The following is a 15,971-nucleotide window of genomic DNA, read 5'->3' as shown; positions in this document are numbered from 1 at the left end:
TTTTTAACTGCAACTGAAAATTAAAGTATTCTGAGTAGCTAGAGCCAATTACAGTCTTCATGTGTAGCAACTTGGATTACAATAGAGGATTTCACTGCTATTTTATCTGGAGAAAATACAAATGCAAACATATACAGAGAAGTTGATTAGGCCTTTATCTTCTTCCGTCTAAAGAAATATTAAAATTAATAATTCCAATACTTTCACTGAAATAAATGTTATTCTCACCACAGAGCAATAAGGATGACTCATGCCATAGGTACGTCTCCAAGTTAAGCATTTTACTGTGTATGAACAGCGAGGATCTGACACTTTCCCAGATCTGAAACTGTTTTGCAGTTGACACCACATACAGGTCTTTGGTTGGTTTGTTTGTTTGTTTAAGCAAATGTTGGAATTTCACACAGAAATTTAATTACAGAACACATTAGGAGTAACACAGGATGCTCAGGAAATACTAACAGTAAGCAAACAAAAAGCAGATGCTATTTTCTACTTTGTTCAACTATGAATAAAAGCATGCAGCAGCAAACTGAATTGAAAATTTAAATTTCAGACCTTTCAAACTATTTAAATTCCCTTCTTTTAAGCATAAACTGCTAGATAGTCAGACCATATCTATACTAAGTAGCATGAAATCCTAAATGGTCTGTAGGTACCCAAGACGCAGGAAGTACTCTTCCTACTTTGGCTTTCTGTCCAGAAAATCACTTTCAGATATTTTGGAATTGGACCAGATGTAACCATGAATGAATTGAACGAAATCTAAAACCTGAGGACTGCTAAACATTTATGTAACCTGAAACCAAATCACTGCCCATATTAATTTGTATTCAATGGGTAGGGAAAGGATGCTGGGTTTAGAGTGCATGCGAAGAAAAACCGAGACAAAAATGGATGGCCGCCAAACACATAAACATGATGTCCAGAAAATAACAGATTGTATAGAACATCCTCTCTCTTCTTCAATAACAAATGTTGCTGAACTGATTAAAAACAAAAACAAAAACAAAGCTTTGTAGGTCATAGGGTGCAACCACAACTAAAAAAATTGTTTAGTCGTCTTTTAGTTCAAGAACTTTGCAACACATGGAATCAACACTGTTATTAAACCAGGAGACAACCACAGGAAAGAAGTATGATTTTTTTAAACTAGCTGAGCAGAATGAAGAAAATAGACCCAACATTAATCAGACATGTGTAATTAACCTGTTCCCTCATTAACGCTAATGATGTTTTGGAATCAGATTATTAAAGTAAATGAAAATTAATTTTTTAGATGGATGTGCTTCAAGCAGAGAATAACGTGGAATGGCAACTGAGACATCGGGACATGCTTGGATATATAAAAGTACAAGATTCAAATATGACATTAGAAGAGAAAAACACCTCTTGTTCACAGTACAATTGCACATGTAAATTCACTAATGAAATCAATAGAGTGATTTATCATAATATTAAAAATGTGATGGCAGGAGGAAATAAAATTAATTTCAATTTTTTCCTTATTTTTTGTATAATTATGTTATTTTCTATTAGGCACGTGGATTTTAACAATCTGAATCTTCCAATGAAACAACTTTGACGGTCTGAACTACGTGTAGCTATAGCACTTCAAATTTTCCCACTAATTTCACAATAATTCACCCGTTAGATTCTTTTGTTGGTGCTGCTGAAGGCTGATCATTGTACAAGGCAAACTGCATTGAGCCTTTTTAAGAGAGGAAAAAATGGAATAACCTCATGGATCTCCTGGATTAAGCCTAAGCATGTCTGCCTACCCAAAGTGACAGTAATACTAAATCCAGGAAAAACAGACACAATATGAAAGACTTTAACACTCTCATAAAAGCAAACTTTTTCCAGAGGCTGTGTGGGTGTGCTTTCTTCTCTAAAACAAAAGAAAGATATTCTGTGAAGAAAAGCTTTTCAACAGAAATCTTTAAAAATATAGGTTAAAAGAGAAAAGAAGAAAGGGCTAAAACATCAGCAACCACAACAGTTCTGTGATCTTACTTGGTGTCATTAACATCATGGATTTTATCCATATAAAAGTAGTTTGTGAGTCACAGGGCACATACATAAGGTATGTTTAGATTAACAGTTAAATGCATACGTCTTAAACGCTTTTAAGGGACGTGCAAAATATGCTAAAGTGGGAAAATAAACAACTGTGCACTGTAACAAGTGTTCTTATGGTTTCTTTATTAGTTTAAAGGAAACTGAAGCTATTAACAATATGCCTCTTACAGTTCAGAGCAAAGCTATTGGTATACAGCTACTTTGCATTTGCTTCCCTCAGGAAGTCATTGAGAACAGTTGCACACGGTACAGAACTAAACTCCTCAAACTTAACACAGCAAGAAGGAAGGGATCTCTAGTCTACAGCATCCACAGGTTAACTTGTTTTCTGGATTTTCCTATACTTTTCTTTTTGTTTGTTTTCCCCTTTATTTTATACTAGTCTTCAGTGTCATCAGTTCTATATTCCTAAAGAAGGCAAATGGCTACAGAAAGTCTCAACTCAGGCTATGAAAATCAAACAATAACTGAATAATTGCTTAACATTAAGTTTTTGTGCTTAATTAACTTTAATTAAAAAAATATACTCAGAACACTATGTTAGTTTTTGGACCTGCTTTTGTCCTACAGAAGTCAAAGGGCACTGCTCAGAAATTGAAGCCTTCCTAGCATTGTTTCCTCTTGATTAAAATTCAACACGTTAAACACAGCTGATTAGATCCATGCCCACATCGCATAACAGAAGCAAGATTTCTTCCAAGTTCAGATCAACAGTGTCTTGCAAAGGTCCATCGTGCACCTATACTCCAGTTCAGTGCATTCTGAGAGTTACAACTTCTGTTTGGAAGGGGCAATAACGGACTGCTAGAAGCCATACAACATACAACCTCAGCTGAAACTTCTGAATTGTGCAATTAAATAAAAATAATGTTTTCAGTTTGGCAACAGAGTTGCCAAATTTAGGCAAATTTAGGAACTTCAGCATACCAAGGGATGCTTAAGTTCCTAAAATTCTGCCTAGCACATAAACCTGACACAAAATGGCACTTCTGAAAAATCTGATGCGACACATAAGAACACATAATGTGAAGTACATTAATTGTAACGGGTAGCGTGATGGGCTGAGTGAAAAAAAAACGCATTCACAATGAGAATTGAGGCAGACAAATTATTAGTCAAAAGGCATCTTATACTGCAATTTTAGTACTTAAAAAGTGTAATAACTTTAAAAGCCCTCTACTTCACATTTTAGAAGCTCCCACTTCTGTATATGTTAATGGGTATCTCTAGAGTAAACCCCTTATTACACTGAGTTGACAGAAACACAAGTCGGTTGAACTGCTCTTCTGGGAGATGCTTGAAAGAGCGCAGTCAAATTTCTGCTCCACTGCGCTTACAAATCTTCAGGTGAGGATGTTACTGCTTCAGACTCTGTATTTTGCTTTGCCGTGATCGTTGATAACACATATGTGCTGAAAAAAATACAACACAGATTGCAACAGCATAGTTGATTACATCATTAATTATTAATGAGTTGTGCAGAAATAATTTTGCTTGTCCAATCCGGTAACCTTGCCATTATTCCTCCCTCTCCAGAGACCTGAAATTGAATCTGATTTCACTTTCTAGCTACAGTGAGTTCTTCCACTTGCAATTCCCAGCTTTCAGCTCCACCCCTGGGAGGCTCACAAAAAGCAATGGCAAGGCTGGCAAGGCTTGGACCTTTTTTCCATCATCATCTCACTGAGAAAAGGGGCTGGCAACATAGCACTAAAATGCCCCAGTTGTCTGAACTGTAGCTGTGTTTCACTTTTTCTGCTGTCACTGCATTTACTGGGAGTTGTGGAACCGTGAAGTCCCAGGCTCACAGAAGATGGAAGCATGACAGAAGTGACAACTTGTGCTCTTAGTGGGTGAGAGATGGGAATGAACCACCCACAGTTCTAAGCAGTGACTCCTCTGGATTATTTGAGGATTTGCAAAGAGTTCTGCGCTCACTGGAAGGATCCCAACCATGGCATAAGACACAGGGATAAATAACGAGGCCTTTAAGACACCCCAAGAAAGTAAAATAGTGATTTCTGTTTTTTTTTCTGAAATACACTTACATTCAGATCTCTGAAGTGCTCGTTGTAGTCTAAGGCATAACCAACCACAAATAGATCTGGAATTTCAAATCCGTAATCTGTATTGAGACAAATAACAAATAGCATAAATACAAGACAGGTGGCTACTGCATAGCCCTTAAATTAACCTGTTGGTCCTCTGACCAGAAAACTACATCTATGTGTAGCCAGTTCAGGTTACGTTACTTCTGGCTTAGAAACCAGAGTCAGCAAGTAGCAAATCCACACTTCCAGCTCACAGACTATTTGTGACAGGCATGTGAACAGTCAGCGGAGAGTAGGAGACTTGTTTACAATGATCAGTGGCACGACAGCCACGTTATGGAAGGAAGCCAAAACCAGAGCAGAAAAGTTCTGCCTATGTTGGGCAGTTCGGTTCATTTATGCATGTGATGACAACTGTCCATTGAGGATGAAAAAAGGTATTATCTAAATTCAGAAGTTACTTACAAAGTTATGAAGAGGTTTTTATTTTCTTCTGAGAGTAGGCAAAGCTATTATACATATTATCCTACCAAACGTGTCAAATGCTTCTTAAATTAAAGCCCCGATCTCATGAGGACTCATGCACACGCTTAACAAAGTAAATGCATGCAGCGTAGCTGAATCACGCAACTCACACACTTCAAGCTAATCATAGCCATGTATCCTTAGGAGCGCGAAGTTTTGTGCCGTATCAGCACTATAGAAAATGAGTTAGACTCTTTCCAAGTTGTTCATTATGTAACTAGAGGAAAACACAACCTTATGGACATCAAATTTTTTTGCATAACATTTTTTACAGCATTAAAAATTTACAACTACTCAAGAGAGGATTTTTTTTGCTTGTTAAAAATGCTGGGTAACAGACACTGAATCACACATTTGGGCAGGTGAGGAAATGACATAGCTCTGGCAGTGATTTAAAGGGTGACCTCTGATATTTCATAAAATCCATCACAAATAAACAAGAAAGTGGTTAAAATATGTTTCATTTTACAAAATATTACATAAAAATATTAAGCTGTCCTTCTTGGTGTCATTTTATTGTATTTTTTTATATGTTTAGTGAATCCAGTAAAAGGGATACTTTAATTTACTGGATTCAATTCTAAATGTAAAAAAAAAAATCTGTATAGAAAAATGCACAACCAAATGTTTGGGTCATAGCTCAGATGACTGGGCTCAAACTGCACGACCATGCCCAACCTTGATTGACTTTTGCTTCATGAAGTTTCCCTCCCCAAACCTAGGCCCTTGACGCTACCTCCTGGTACCCACCTGCCTACCCTCCTGCTACCCTCCTCCCCAGCTCAGCTGTGACCAGAGCCTTCTTCAGTAGCCAATACTGGTCGATCTCTTCTAGGTGGGTCTATTTTTCCAGTATTTAGCCACATGCCTGTTATTACATCATTTGTTCTAATGAATCTAAAATGGCAATAGCTTGGTATAGCTCCATTTATGGCCTCATCTCAGCCCAGAGCAAGTACCAGTTCTCCAGAGAGAAGTAGTGTTGGTATGAGACAAACGGAGTAGCAGGATGAAGCTTAAAAACCTCATTTTATCTTTTGCTTTGGGCAGGGAGGGATTTGATGATATTATTGTTTACCCTTTAAACGATAGTGCTTCTCAAAAAATAATTTAAAAAATGACATTATTCTATTATAAAACTATAAAACTTGTGAATAATTAGTTCACAATGAAAATGCATTGGTGTTCAAATGGAGTCCTGCAGCTCCTCTAAAGAGACATAGTGAGGAAGGAAAAGGAAGAAAAGGACTTTCTCTTCCATGTAGTTTGGCAGAGACAGAAGATAAAGCACTCACCTTTCATAGATAACATTTAACCCTTCCATAACTTCCTTACAGAGTTACTGCTCTGCAGAAAACATCAGACTACTAAGGAGGCTAGGCTGAAACCACAATTACATGAATCCTTCCATTGCATCCCATCTCCCCCTGACAGCTGATATTTTACAATGCTTCTAGGAGGCTGCAGAATGAAATGAAGGGCAAGTGACAGAATAATGGTAACTTGTTGTACGGTGATGTAAAGATTTTCACAACACTTACAGTCTGGTCTGTACCCATCAGGCCGAGATGTTCTTTTCACCAACAAACTGTAAATAAGAACAAAATAAAAAAATCCAGATATTCATCTGAATAACGTGTAAAAACCCTTTGTCAAAAAGCTTCTGAGCCATATGAATCACTGTTCTTTTTCTGCTTCTCCTTCAACAGTATCCTAACGGCAGGGAAGAGACTGGGTGTGTTTCCCTTCAAAATCTATCAGTGCCAGCCTTGAAATGGCTGAAGGGGTCATTGCCACTGCAGAACAATACAAAAGCATTTCCTCTCCTTTCCTCCACCCTCTTCTTAGTGACTCAGGCAGCTTCTCTGCAGGGCTCCCCATGCGATGCTGCAGCACAGAATTAAAACAGGATCTTGGAATGGGAATCTCCGCGGGGAAATACGTTGGGCCAGACCAATTAATTACTAAGTTTTGTGATCGTTTTACTCACCTCGCCACTTTAATCATTTTTGGTTTGTATTTTTCTATATTATTAAGGAGAACCTTCATAGTCCTTCCAGTTCCAACAATATCCTTACAAAACATTAAAAACACAACAAGTTAAAAACAAAGGAAAGCTGAAACAAGGAAATTTGAACAATGACTGGGAAGTTCCGTATTCTCATTTTGTGGAAATGATATATTTCTCCTAGTACATTGTGAGCCACATCCAAAAGAGGTGTAATTGAGCTCACACTCTTTGAAGCAAGCACCTTGTACTCATAAAATAAAGACATAAAGGACTGCCCACTTCCTCTTGAAAAGAGCTGTTTCTAGTACTTGGGATACTACAAGGGATTGGGGATGACCTTACTTGGAACTGAAAGTATGCAGGGATCAGACTTTGCATATTTTATCCTCAAGACTACGGTGTGCGAACACCTCTCCATCTTAGGGCTATATCTGCCCTATTTGTTGTTTCTTAGACCAGTACAAGTGTGTATTCTCTAGATCTCATTTGGAGATCTCTTGTACATACCTGGCTACACAACTGAACACCACTGGAGAGCAGCTGTTGATCCTGAACTCTATAGCTGTGTATTTTTCATTAGCAAAACCTTGCCTCTGCTCCTCAGCTACCTACGAGCATTAACAGAATTTGCTGCAGACATTTTTCACTTCTGTTACAGCAGTGATCATTAACGAATATGGAGTTCCCACCAGTTATTCAGGTCATTTCTATGCCTGATGACTTTTTTCTCCTCCTTTGCTATGAAAAGACATTCCAGCAGCTGTACATTTCCTTCATCATGCCACCCAGCCTACTTCTCACACAAGCAGACTGGGCCTGAAATGCCAGCCAGGTCCTGACATGCTCTCTAAACATCCCGGTTGCTTTCCTGACATTTTAAAACAGAATCGCCTACATTATTAATTAAGAAAGATTTTGCAGCACCAGTGAGGTGACACACAATCTTCTCTACAACTGAACATCGTTGATTTACATCAGCAACATCTCTGTGATGGACCTCCCCAGGGGATGCTCCAGGGTGCAGTGCTAATGAGCAGGAGTCATGGGGACTTGAGAGAATGACGGACGTCCTCATCCAGCATGTGAACAACCCTGAAGTTGTAAAGCATGTGTAGGGCTACGCTGCCATTTCACAGTCACGCTATAGGGAAGTTTATGGCATCATTGCAGTTGATTCACTGTCCTCCAAGGAACAGAACGACTTGCAGAACAGGAGCTCACAAAGCCATAAAAATACCACACCAAGTGACGCAGAAAGTGACTGCTGGGTATCACAAGGAGAGTACAAATTAGAGTGGCAGCAGTGCAGTTTGATCCCTCATGCAACTGCAAAAAGGCTGAGATGTTATTAAGCAAATCAGCTCTTCTTCCTCTTCACCACCTCCCAGCCAAAGAAGTCTAAACACAGTTGTGTTTTTGACATCGAGTACACGACCTAGACTTTACTGTGTGACTTTCTCCCAGTACAATATGATAGAAACACCCAACTTACCTCTACAATTAAAACATTCTGAAAAAAAGGAAGAAATAAAAAACTGTTACACAATATTCACAAACTAAAAGAAACAAACGTTTGAAAAAGTGAAATGAAGATAGGTCCATGTGCATATGTACAACAGGGCACGACACAAAGAGCTTCCTGTTTCATTGCTGTGCCCTGAATGAAAGCCAGCCACAAATAGCTGGCAGTCAGGGCCTATGACTTTATGCAGCCCTGTGCCTTGTGCAAGAATGGATATAGCTTGGGAAAATACAACTAGATGTAGAAAATCCAAATGGGATGAACTGCACTTTGTTCCAGTGCATCCAGCAGTGTACTACAGTGTACCCAATAGTTTAATAAAATACTATTTCCCAATGTTAACATGAAACTACAGCAATAATATTCTCACTTTGAAATACATGTTCTTCCTCTCCCCCATCCCAAGACCTCACAGCAAAGGATTACATAGCGAGCTGTACCATGCATTCTCAGACCATGCAGCACCCCTTTCTCTTCAAACACTGCTGCTGAAACCAGCAGCGTTACTGGAAGAGGAGCACAGCCGAAAGCAGTGATGTCGAGCCTTATAACAGCATGATCACACAGGCTGATCTTTTTGCTGAAAAGGCTTGTAACTGCTCAAGGAATCACAGTATCTAAGGTGACTTCTGGTCTTCTATTAAAAGCAATAATAAGAAATAAGTATCTATTACACGTTATCATATGCATGTTCAAATGGATAGCGCTGTCTTATGGTCTTGGCATTAAGATTACTTTCTGAGGTAGAATGTACAATAGCAAAAGGAAAGTTTTTTCACATATATCTATGTATGTATCTTACACGTATGTGCACGTTACGCAGATAGTTTCATATCCATGCAGCATTCACCAGACTAGCTTACCCTCCACTTCCTTTCCATCAAGCCTGTTGGCTTTGCTCCATACATAAGATGGAGATTGTCTAAGTTCCTTTTCAACCACACAATCCTAAAACTGAGAGTTCGGAGAAAGACTCAAACACCATGGAGAAGGAGTGTATGAAGGGAATGTGCTTATAGACAGCACAGCTTTGACAGTTTCATTCACTGGTAGCTTTTTTTTTTTTTTAATTAATCTGCAAAATAGAACTGATTAATACACATCACCTATATATATAGATAGGTGTATACGTACATACACACACACACGTATTCAGATTGCAGTCCCTCCTCATAATCACAGTGCTTGGCAGGGAGACGTGGCTCGCTTCATGCACACAACCATAGATATGCAGACTATGTTACCACACACCATATAATCCCTGGATGCTTCTGAAATGGCAAAACACTTGGTCAAGCTGTGGAGGGAGCTCCCCATAGCAGTTCAGCCGATGTCAGCAGTGGAGTTATCGCTCAGGAAAGCCACTAATTTAGACTGAGCTCTGATGGAATGTGTGTTAATCCTGGAGGGTGGCTCCTTTTTGGTGTTTTCATAACAGGTTTCGCTGGTGGTTATCCTGCTCAGCACTCCTGACTTTCAACCTCCCAGATGCTGACAAAAACAACTCTGGATCTGAAAGACCTAAACCTGAGAAGCTAAAAAGTCAAAGGCCTCCTAACAATGAAAGCCCAAAGACGTCTTCTTTCAAGAAAGAATGGAAATGCATCAATCCCCTAGATAAAATGAAGAGACCAAAACCATGCTCAAGAGAAGCTTATGGCAGGCTTACAGGGACATGCATTCTTAAAGGAAGCCATTTGGATCTAAAACAGTTTGGCTCTCATCTGGTTTGCTGGATGAATTCATCATCAGGAAAAAACACACCTTCCAAAGCCCAGCCCAGGACATCTGGGTCTGAGGCATAAGCAGATCACTTGGTTCAGTCAGTGGACACCTGAAGCTGATGTGCAGGAGTAATGGTTTAACCATCTCCCCTACATGCAACTGTCGTATGTGTATCTACGTATGTATGATATATGGAGAGAAGAGTGGACAGGTATGCAGAGAGGTGTAGGAAAGAGCCTCACCAGAACTAAAGCTGGGAACGAGCTCCTTCAGTACCAGCAAACAGACCAGGATGACTGCAGCTGGCATCTGGTGGGAGAGGCTGACCTGACAACACAGCCTGGCATCCTGACTCACTCGGCTTGGTGCACCTCCTGCTGCTCCTCATGCTGCTGACAAGAACTTCCCTCCCAGAGGAAAAGCAGATCTGGTGACAAGACCCATCCAGCAGGTATGGCGTGAGATGAGACACGCCAGAACTGGCACGGCAGTGGCTGCAGCGTCCTGCATTTGCGGTCCCTGCCAGGTGCTGCAGAGGCTGGTTGCTCCCTAAGTGAGGGGTAGCTGGCAAGGCAGGGGCCCCACCTGCCAGGACCCAGCCCCGCAGTGCCCCAGCGAGGTGAGCAGCACAGCCCCGAGACAGCACCAGATCTCACCAAGAGAGGAGATCATCAGGCATGTCATGGTGGAGAGGCAGGTCCGAGGGCAAGCTGGGCTCTCAGTCCATGGGTTGGGATCAGGTCCAGTGAGAGTAACCAGGGTTAAACACAGCCCGCTGATACCAGACTGGTCTGCAGTGGTGCAACAGGTCCAAGGTTGAGCTGGGAAGCCAGTAAGCCAGTCTGTGAGTCAGTGCGGGTCAGCCGGGTCCATAACGAGGCACAGGCGTGGCTGGAGCTGCCCTGAACATCAGTACTCACACAGCGCAGGTCAGGCACGGACTGAAAGCCTGGGGCTGAGCTGAACTGGAGCTCCTGTGTCCACAGGTGTGGGAAGGGTCCTTGGTGAGACTGGACAGGACCATTAAGGCTTATTAAGTGCACTCTGGGCCCTGAAAGATTTCAGAGAAAAGCATAGTCTTGGGATGTTTTTTGCTACTGCAGCTGCTTCAGCTATCCTATCATGAGCAGCAGCATAGATTCTCTTGCTTACTTGCAAGCAGAAATTAGAAAAATTAGACAGAATGAGAGGACTCATGAGAGGCCTCCCTAACCATGGAATTGGGAATAAATCAATAGGGAGGAACAGACCTTACTAATTAACTCCTGAGAAAAAAAAGAAAAAGAAAAAAGAAAAAAAAAAGCAGACTAATAGAAAGCAGGGCTGAGGATACCCTGAAAGGTCATCAAGAAGATTTTTGATATCCTTGGCCCAAAGAGTCAACTTAAACTATTGCTCACAGATATCTGCTTTACCTGTTCTTGAACATGGTGGGGACTTCAGAACTTCCTCAGGTAATGGGCCTCAGTGCCTCATTATCTAAGAGCAAAAATACAGTTAGATAACGTCTGTTGTTATTTGACCTAAATATGTTTTGCTGTGGACACAGAAATTAAATTTTCTTTCTTCCACGTTTGAAGACAGGTATATTTTTTGTTTTATCTTCTCCATTTTAAACTGTTCCTATTTATTCAACATTTTCTCACAAGTTAAATTTTCCAGATCCCTGAATATTTTTTTTCTCCTCTAGAACCTGTCCAGCTGGTCAGAATCCTTCTCCAGTTGTGGTGCCCCAAAGCAGAGAGAAGCCTTTTCAAGCCTTGAGAAGAATAAAAGAGCCACTTGGTGTGCCTTACAAATAATCCTCCTTCCTACAAATTCCAATACAGTGGTTACATCTTCAGTAAAGGTATGCTGCAGTCTCATGTTCAGCTTGGGAACTACCTATCATCTCCAGCACAGAACTGTTGCTTAGTCAGTCCTTCCCACTTGCACTGATGCAAAAGATGTCTTCTATAAAAACACAGAAGTTAGTATTCATCTTCATTGTCATTACATGTCATTCTTTGAGTCAAATTCTTAAAATAACTTCTTAAGATCATAATCCAATCTTGTAGTATTTTTCCAGGTTGTATCATTAGCATGAAATGCTAATCCAGTGTTCTAAATCATGAATTAAATATTGTATAGTCCCTGAAGAATGTGCTTTAATTCATCCAGTCTGACAATGAAGCATAATTAACAGTTTCTTGAGAACAGCTTTCCAACCAGTTACACATCCATCTAATACAAATTTAATCTAGTCTACATTTCCTTATCACAAATGACTCATATGAAGCAAAGAAGATGAACGTGGAATCAGACATCCCTGAAGGACTTGTCTGGCCACAAGAGTGATAGGCACCTGCACAAAACTTCATCTGAAGTGTAAGATCTCATATTGATTAATTATCTTGAGAAGGAATGATATTGGTGGACCCTGAAATTCTCTGCCCAGTACTCTGTTATCCTTACCACTTCCTACTCATATTCTGCAAGTCCAAGAGTTGTAAATTATATGTTCTTTGAAAGTCCCTTTAATCAGGTGGCTGTCTAGCTTAGGGAGCACAGATAGTCTGGTTTGTATTATGCACATTCTCATTATTGCCAAAACATTAATGATGATTTTCTATGCTGTGGAGACATGCTGTATTCTATGCTGTATGTAAAGACTTTGTAGTGGAAAAGCCACTACAAAATGCTGAGATAGGAAAACACTTTGTGTATATAAGCAAGCAGGCATCCTGATGGAGAATGATGCATTACTCCCCGTTTTGATTAGGCAGCAGGGTTACTGTGACTGATGTTATCATACTTAACTTGTGCTTGGGACTGAGGGCATTCAAAATGGTTTGCCAGCCTCTGGTACCAGAAACCAGCTCCTTGAAAACTAGGGGATGTGCTGGGAAACTGGTGGTACCGCTGCCTATCCTCTGCCTTTCTCCTGTTGAAGCAGGCTCCTGCCAGAAGGGCTCCAGGAAAGGGATGGCATCGTGAAGTAGCAGAGAAACAATCTGCAAAGGAAGGTTTTGACACACAGCGTATCCAAGAGCAGGTAGTGGCGATGTGCAACCACAACTGGTTGAAATGCATTAGCTTATCCTTGAGCAGATGGATAGGAGAAGATAAAAGAAGAATGCAGTGGATGTGACAAATTGCTACACTATCAGTAATGTCAGCATCATCCTAAATGCTCAGCTGGCCACATCCAGCATCTGTTGGGAAAGGTCACAGGTATGAGCAGGTCCTGTGCAGCTTCGCCATGAAATCCACCCATGAGTTGGTGGGCAGGAGACTGGTAAAACTCATCAGCTCGAGGAGCTACTACAGCGACTGACAGCTGGAACAAATGATGTGACGCTAAAGGACACTGAAGAAAAGGTCTTTTTCCAAGTATATGTAAATGTTTGAGACTCTTATACCACACAGATCAAAGCTGTTTTGTCCTTTCAGATACAGCTGTGGTGATTGCAGAGGAGGAAACCACATGAAAAGAAAAGTAATCTGGCCTTCTGGCATGCAGTTGATATTTTCTATCTATCTTTGGAGCTTGGAGAACAGGAAGCAGGAATATTTAGTGACACATTGACTAGACAGAAGATGGCTTAATTTCTGAGTAGAGCCATCTTCACCAATACAAACTGCGAAGTATGTCCAGAAATCTAACAATGATTCTAATATATCTGACAGTCAGACACACAGAGAACGGTCATTTTTAAGAATATGTCCTGGAAATACTTCTCATAGCCCAAAGAAAGAAGGGACAGTGGCTCAACTCGCAAAGAAATCAAAAAATCTTTCTACTCAGTCATTACAAGAGAATCAGTAGCTTTCATTGCTGATGGCTCAGAGGAATGGTATGGAGCTGGTAGATATGGATGGCTGTGATTCGTGCTGTCTTTATAGCTTTTCCTACCAGGTAGTAGGCTGGTGCAATAAATACTCTGCATTTTTTGAATGCAGGAGGGAGAGGGTTTCTGAGAAGCTTAAATTTCTCCAGTTTTGAGTGACCAGGGTGTACACAACTTCTGATTCTACATATTGCACCGAGTAGGAATAATATTTGCAGTGTGAACTGGATCTACACAAAGATAAAAGTTGTTTTCATATCTGTTTTTTAGGCAGTAGTAGAATGATTCATTGCAGCATGGACATCTGGAAAAAGCAGGATGTTTTTGACAATATTATATGTAAAATGAAGTAGCAATCATTTCTACTTCCTGCTTTCAATGGGAATCTGTCTCTCATGTTAAAAAGACACGCTCAATTTTATAACAAGTTTCAATGCATCTGTGAATTTTAAAATTAAGAGGGAAGCCTGAAAGAACTGAGCAGCAGTTTTCTCTGGTCTACTGCCTTTCAAAACCACGAGCTAAGGCACAGCGAGAAAGTAGGTTGATATTACAACACACGTAAGAAAAATCCAGACTTGTGATAAGCTGAAAAATACTCCAGCCCTGAGTCAATACATTTCTATTGTTTACCTTCCCACAGGTCAATAACAAAGGGAACAATGTCAGCTAACAAGACCAAGCAGAGTAATGCGATCATGTATACCTCCTGCCTGACAGTAGTAAGTACTATGGAAACTAGTTTTCACCTTTTTGGAAAAGAATAACCTTTTTTTTGTTTTCTAGATTTTGACTTCATATTCTATTTAGAAGCTTAATTTCAAAGAAAAAAAAATCCTATGATTTGAAATAGGTTGCGAGTAAGTGTTAGAGGGAAAGCTTGTCTTCATATTCATGTAAAATATAAAATTTTAACAAAGCAAAATGCCAAGTGGTAAATTTAAAAAGGAGGAGCTTTTCCTGGAAAGCTGATATGCTACTTAAATAACCAAATAAACAACAATACTTAATGCAATACTACAGCTAACAGGACAAACATGGTCCTTGCATGTATAGCAAGAAACTCAGGTAGGTACCCAAAAAGAATATATTCTCCTTAAATGTCTCAGTATAAAATCAGTAGAACAACATGCACACACATTTGAAAAAATTAACCTGTTAAAAAATAGAAATAACTTAAAACTGAGAAAAGCAAAATGATTTGAAACCTGGGAAAAACACCTTACAGTGAAATATGGTTTGTAGCAGGAAGTAATAGCTTTTATTTAATTAACAGCCCTGTTCCCAGTGGGAGAACATTTTTCACAAAAGAACTTTGACCTCTCAGCCCACAGCCTCAAAGAGACCACAAAATACCTTCAACAGCTGAGCCTGGGAACAAAAATTCAGAACTGCTGTACATACTAGAAATCATGGACTCGATAAAATACTGGGTTTATGGCACGTTATCATCTTCCACGGCAGCTGACCTCCAACTCATTTATCAGTGTTCCACAGCTGTTAATTTGCTCTCTTATTTTAGCTCAGAGAAATTCTTAACATTTTTATCTGCCTCTTTGGTCATAGGGCAGGTGATCGTGTAGGGCAATCACTGTTTTCTCCCGAACTGACTGTCTAACTGATTACCACATTCGGTTAAAATGAAGAATTACTCCCAGTCTTGTCTTGAAGTCTGCCAGTTTTGTTCAGATGAACAGAAGAATCTGCATGCTTGAAATTTTGTTTCTTCCAAGTATATCCACTGGCCTAATATTAAATCCCAGTTGTTAATTCTACCTTCAAACCTGCCTCATTTACATCCTACAGTAATGCCAGTGCTTTACAACAAGCTCCCAGTGCATTGCTTTGTCAGATGGTCTCCAGAGGGCCCTTCCTACCTCAACTATTCTGCGATTCTGTCGCTTCAAAATAGTCGGAGGCTCAAAAGAGAAACTGTGGCCCCATTGAAGACATTGGTGTGCGGAACCCTTCGGTTTGAATTACCCAGAAGTTTAGACAAAAATGTAATGGTGCTTTTGGATCTTAACATCCAGGTATCTCTAAACAAAGCTTTGTTTAGAGGCCAAATACAAAGCTTTGTTTTAGACCAAATAAGTGTAATGTAGGAGAAAGAAAGGAAGAAAGAAAGGGAGAAAGGGAGAAAGAGAGAAAGAGAGAAAGAGAGAAAGAGAGAAAGAGAGAAAGAAAGAAAGAAAGAAAGAAAGAAAGAAAGAAAGAAAGAAAGA

The 15,971-nt window shown here is 40.0% G+C and overlaps 1 protein-coding gene and 2 long non-coding RNA genes across 5 annotated transcripts in view; 2 read left to right on the top strand and 1 right to left on the bottom strand.

Moving 5' to 3' along the window:
- Window positions 1-2,188: 2,188 nt before the first annotated feature.
- PRTFDC1 (phosphoribosyl transferase domain containing 1) overlaps window positions 2,189-15,971 on the bottom strand; it is a 43,941-nt gene continuing 30,158 nt past the window's right edge. Inside the window, exons 5-9 of one of the 2 annotated variants that reach the window (XM_035318321.1) lie at window positions 8,162-8,179; window positions 6,649-6,731; window positions 6,200-6,246; window positions 4,131-4,207; window positions 2,189-3,494 (exon numbers count right to left, since the gene is read on the bottom strand). In XM_035318321.1, the coding sequence (XP_035174212.1) occupies window positions 3,447-3,494; window positions 4,131-4,207; window positions 6,200-6,246; window positions 6,649-6,731; window positions 8,162-8,179 (273 nt within the window). In that variant the 3' untranslated portion in view covers window positions 2,189-3,446. Of the gene's footprint in view, window positions 3,495-4,069; window positions 4,208-6,199; window positions 6,247-6,648; window positions 6,732-8,161; window positions 8,180-15,971 lie in introns of those variants that run through there. The other variant, XM_035318320.1, reaches the window with a different exon arrangement.
- LOC118162248 lies at window positions 11,226-12,978 on the top strand. Of its 2 annotated transcripts, none has more exons than XR_004748354.1 (4): window positions 11,226-11,370; window positions 11,607-11,765; window positions 12,195-12,283; window positions 12,849-12,978. It is a non-coding gene; the product is annotated as an uncharacterized LOC118162248 (long non-coding RNA). The 2 variants fall into 2 exon arrangements; XR_004748355.1 differs by having other exon boundaries at window positions 12,160-12,283.
- On the top strand, window positions 13,597-15,160 carry LOC118162247. The gene is made up of 3 exons (XR_004748353.1): window positions 13,597-13,752; window positions 14,390-14,468; window positions 15,023-15,160. It is a non-coding gene; the product is annotated as an uncharacterized LOC118162247 (long non-coding RNA).

Source organism: Oxyura jamaicensis, chromosome 2 (assembly GCF_011077185.1).
Source record: "Oxyura jamaicensis isolate SHBP4307 breed ruddy duck chromosome 2, BPBGC_Ojam_1.0, whole genome shotgun sequence".
NCBI classification, from domain to species: Eukaryota; Metazoa; Chordata; class Aves; order Anseriformes; family Anatidae; genus Oxyura; species Oxyura jamaicensis.
Note: the sequence above shows the minus strand (reverse complement) of the source record. Positions and strands in the feature narration are given on the sequence as shown.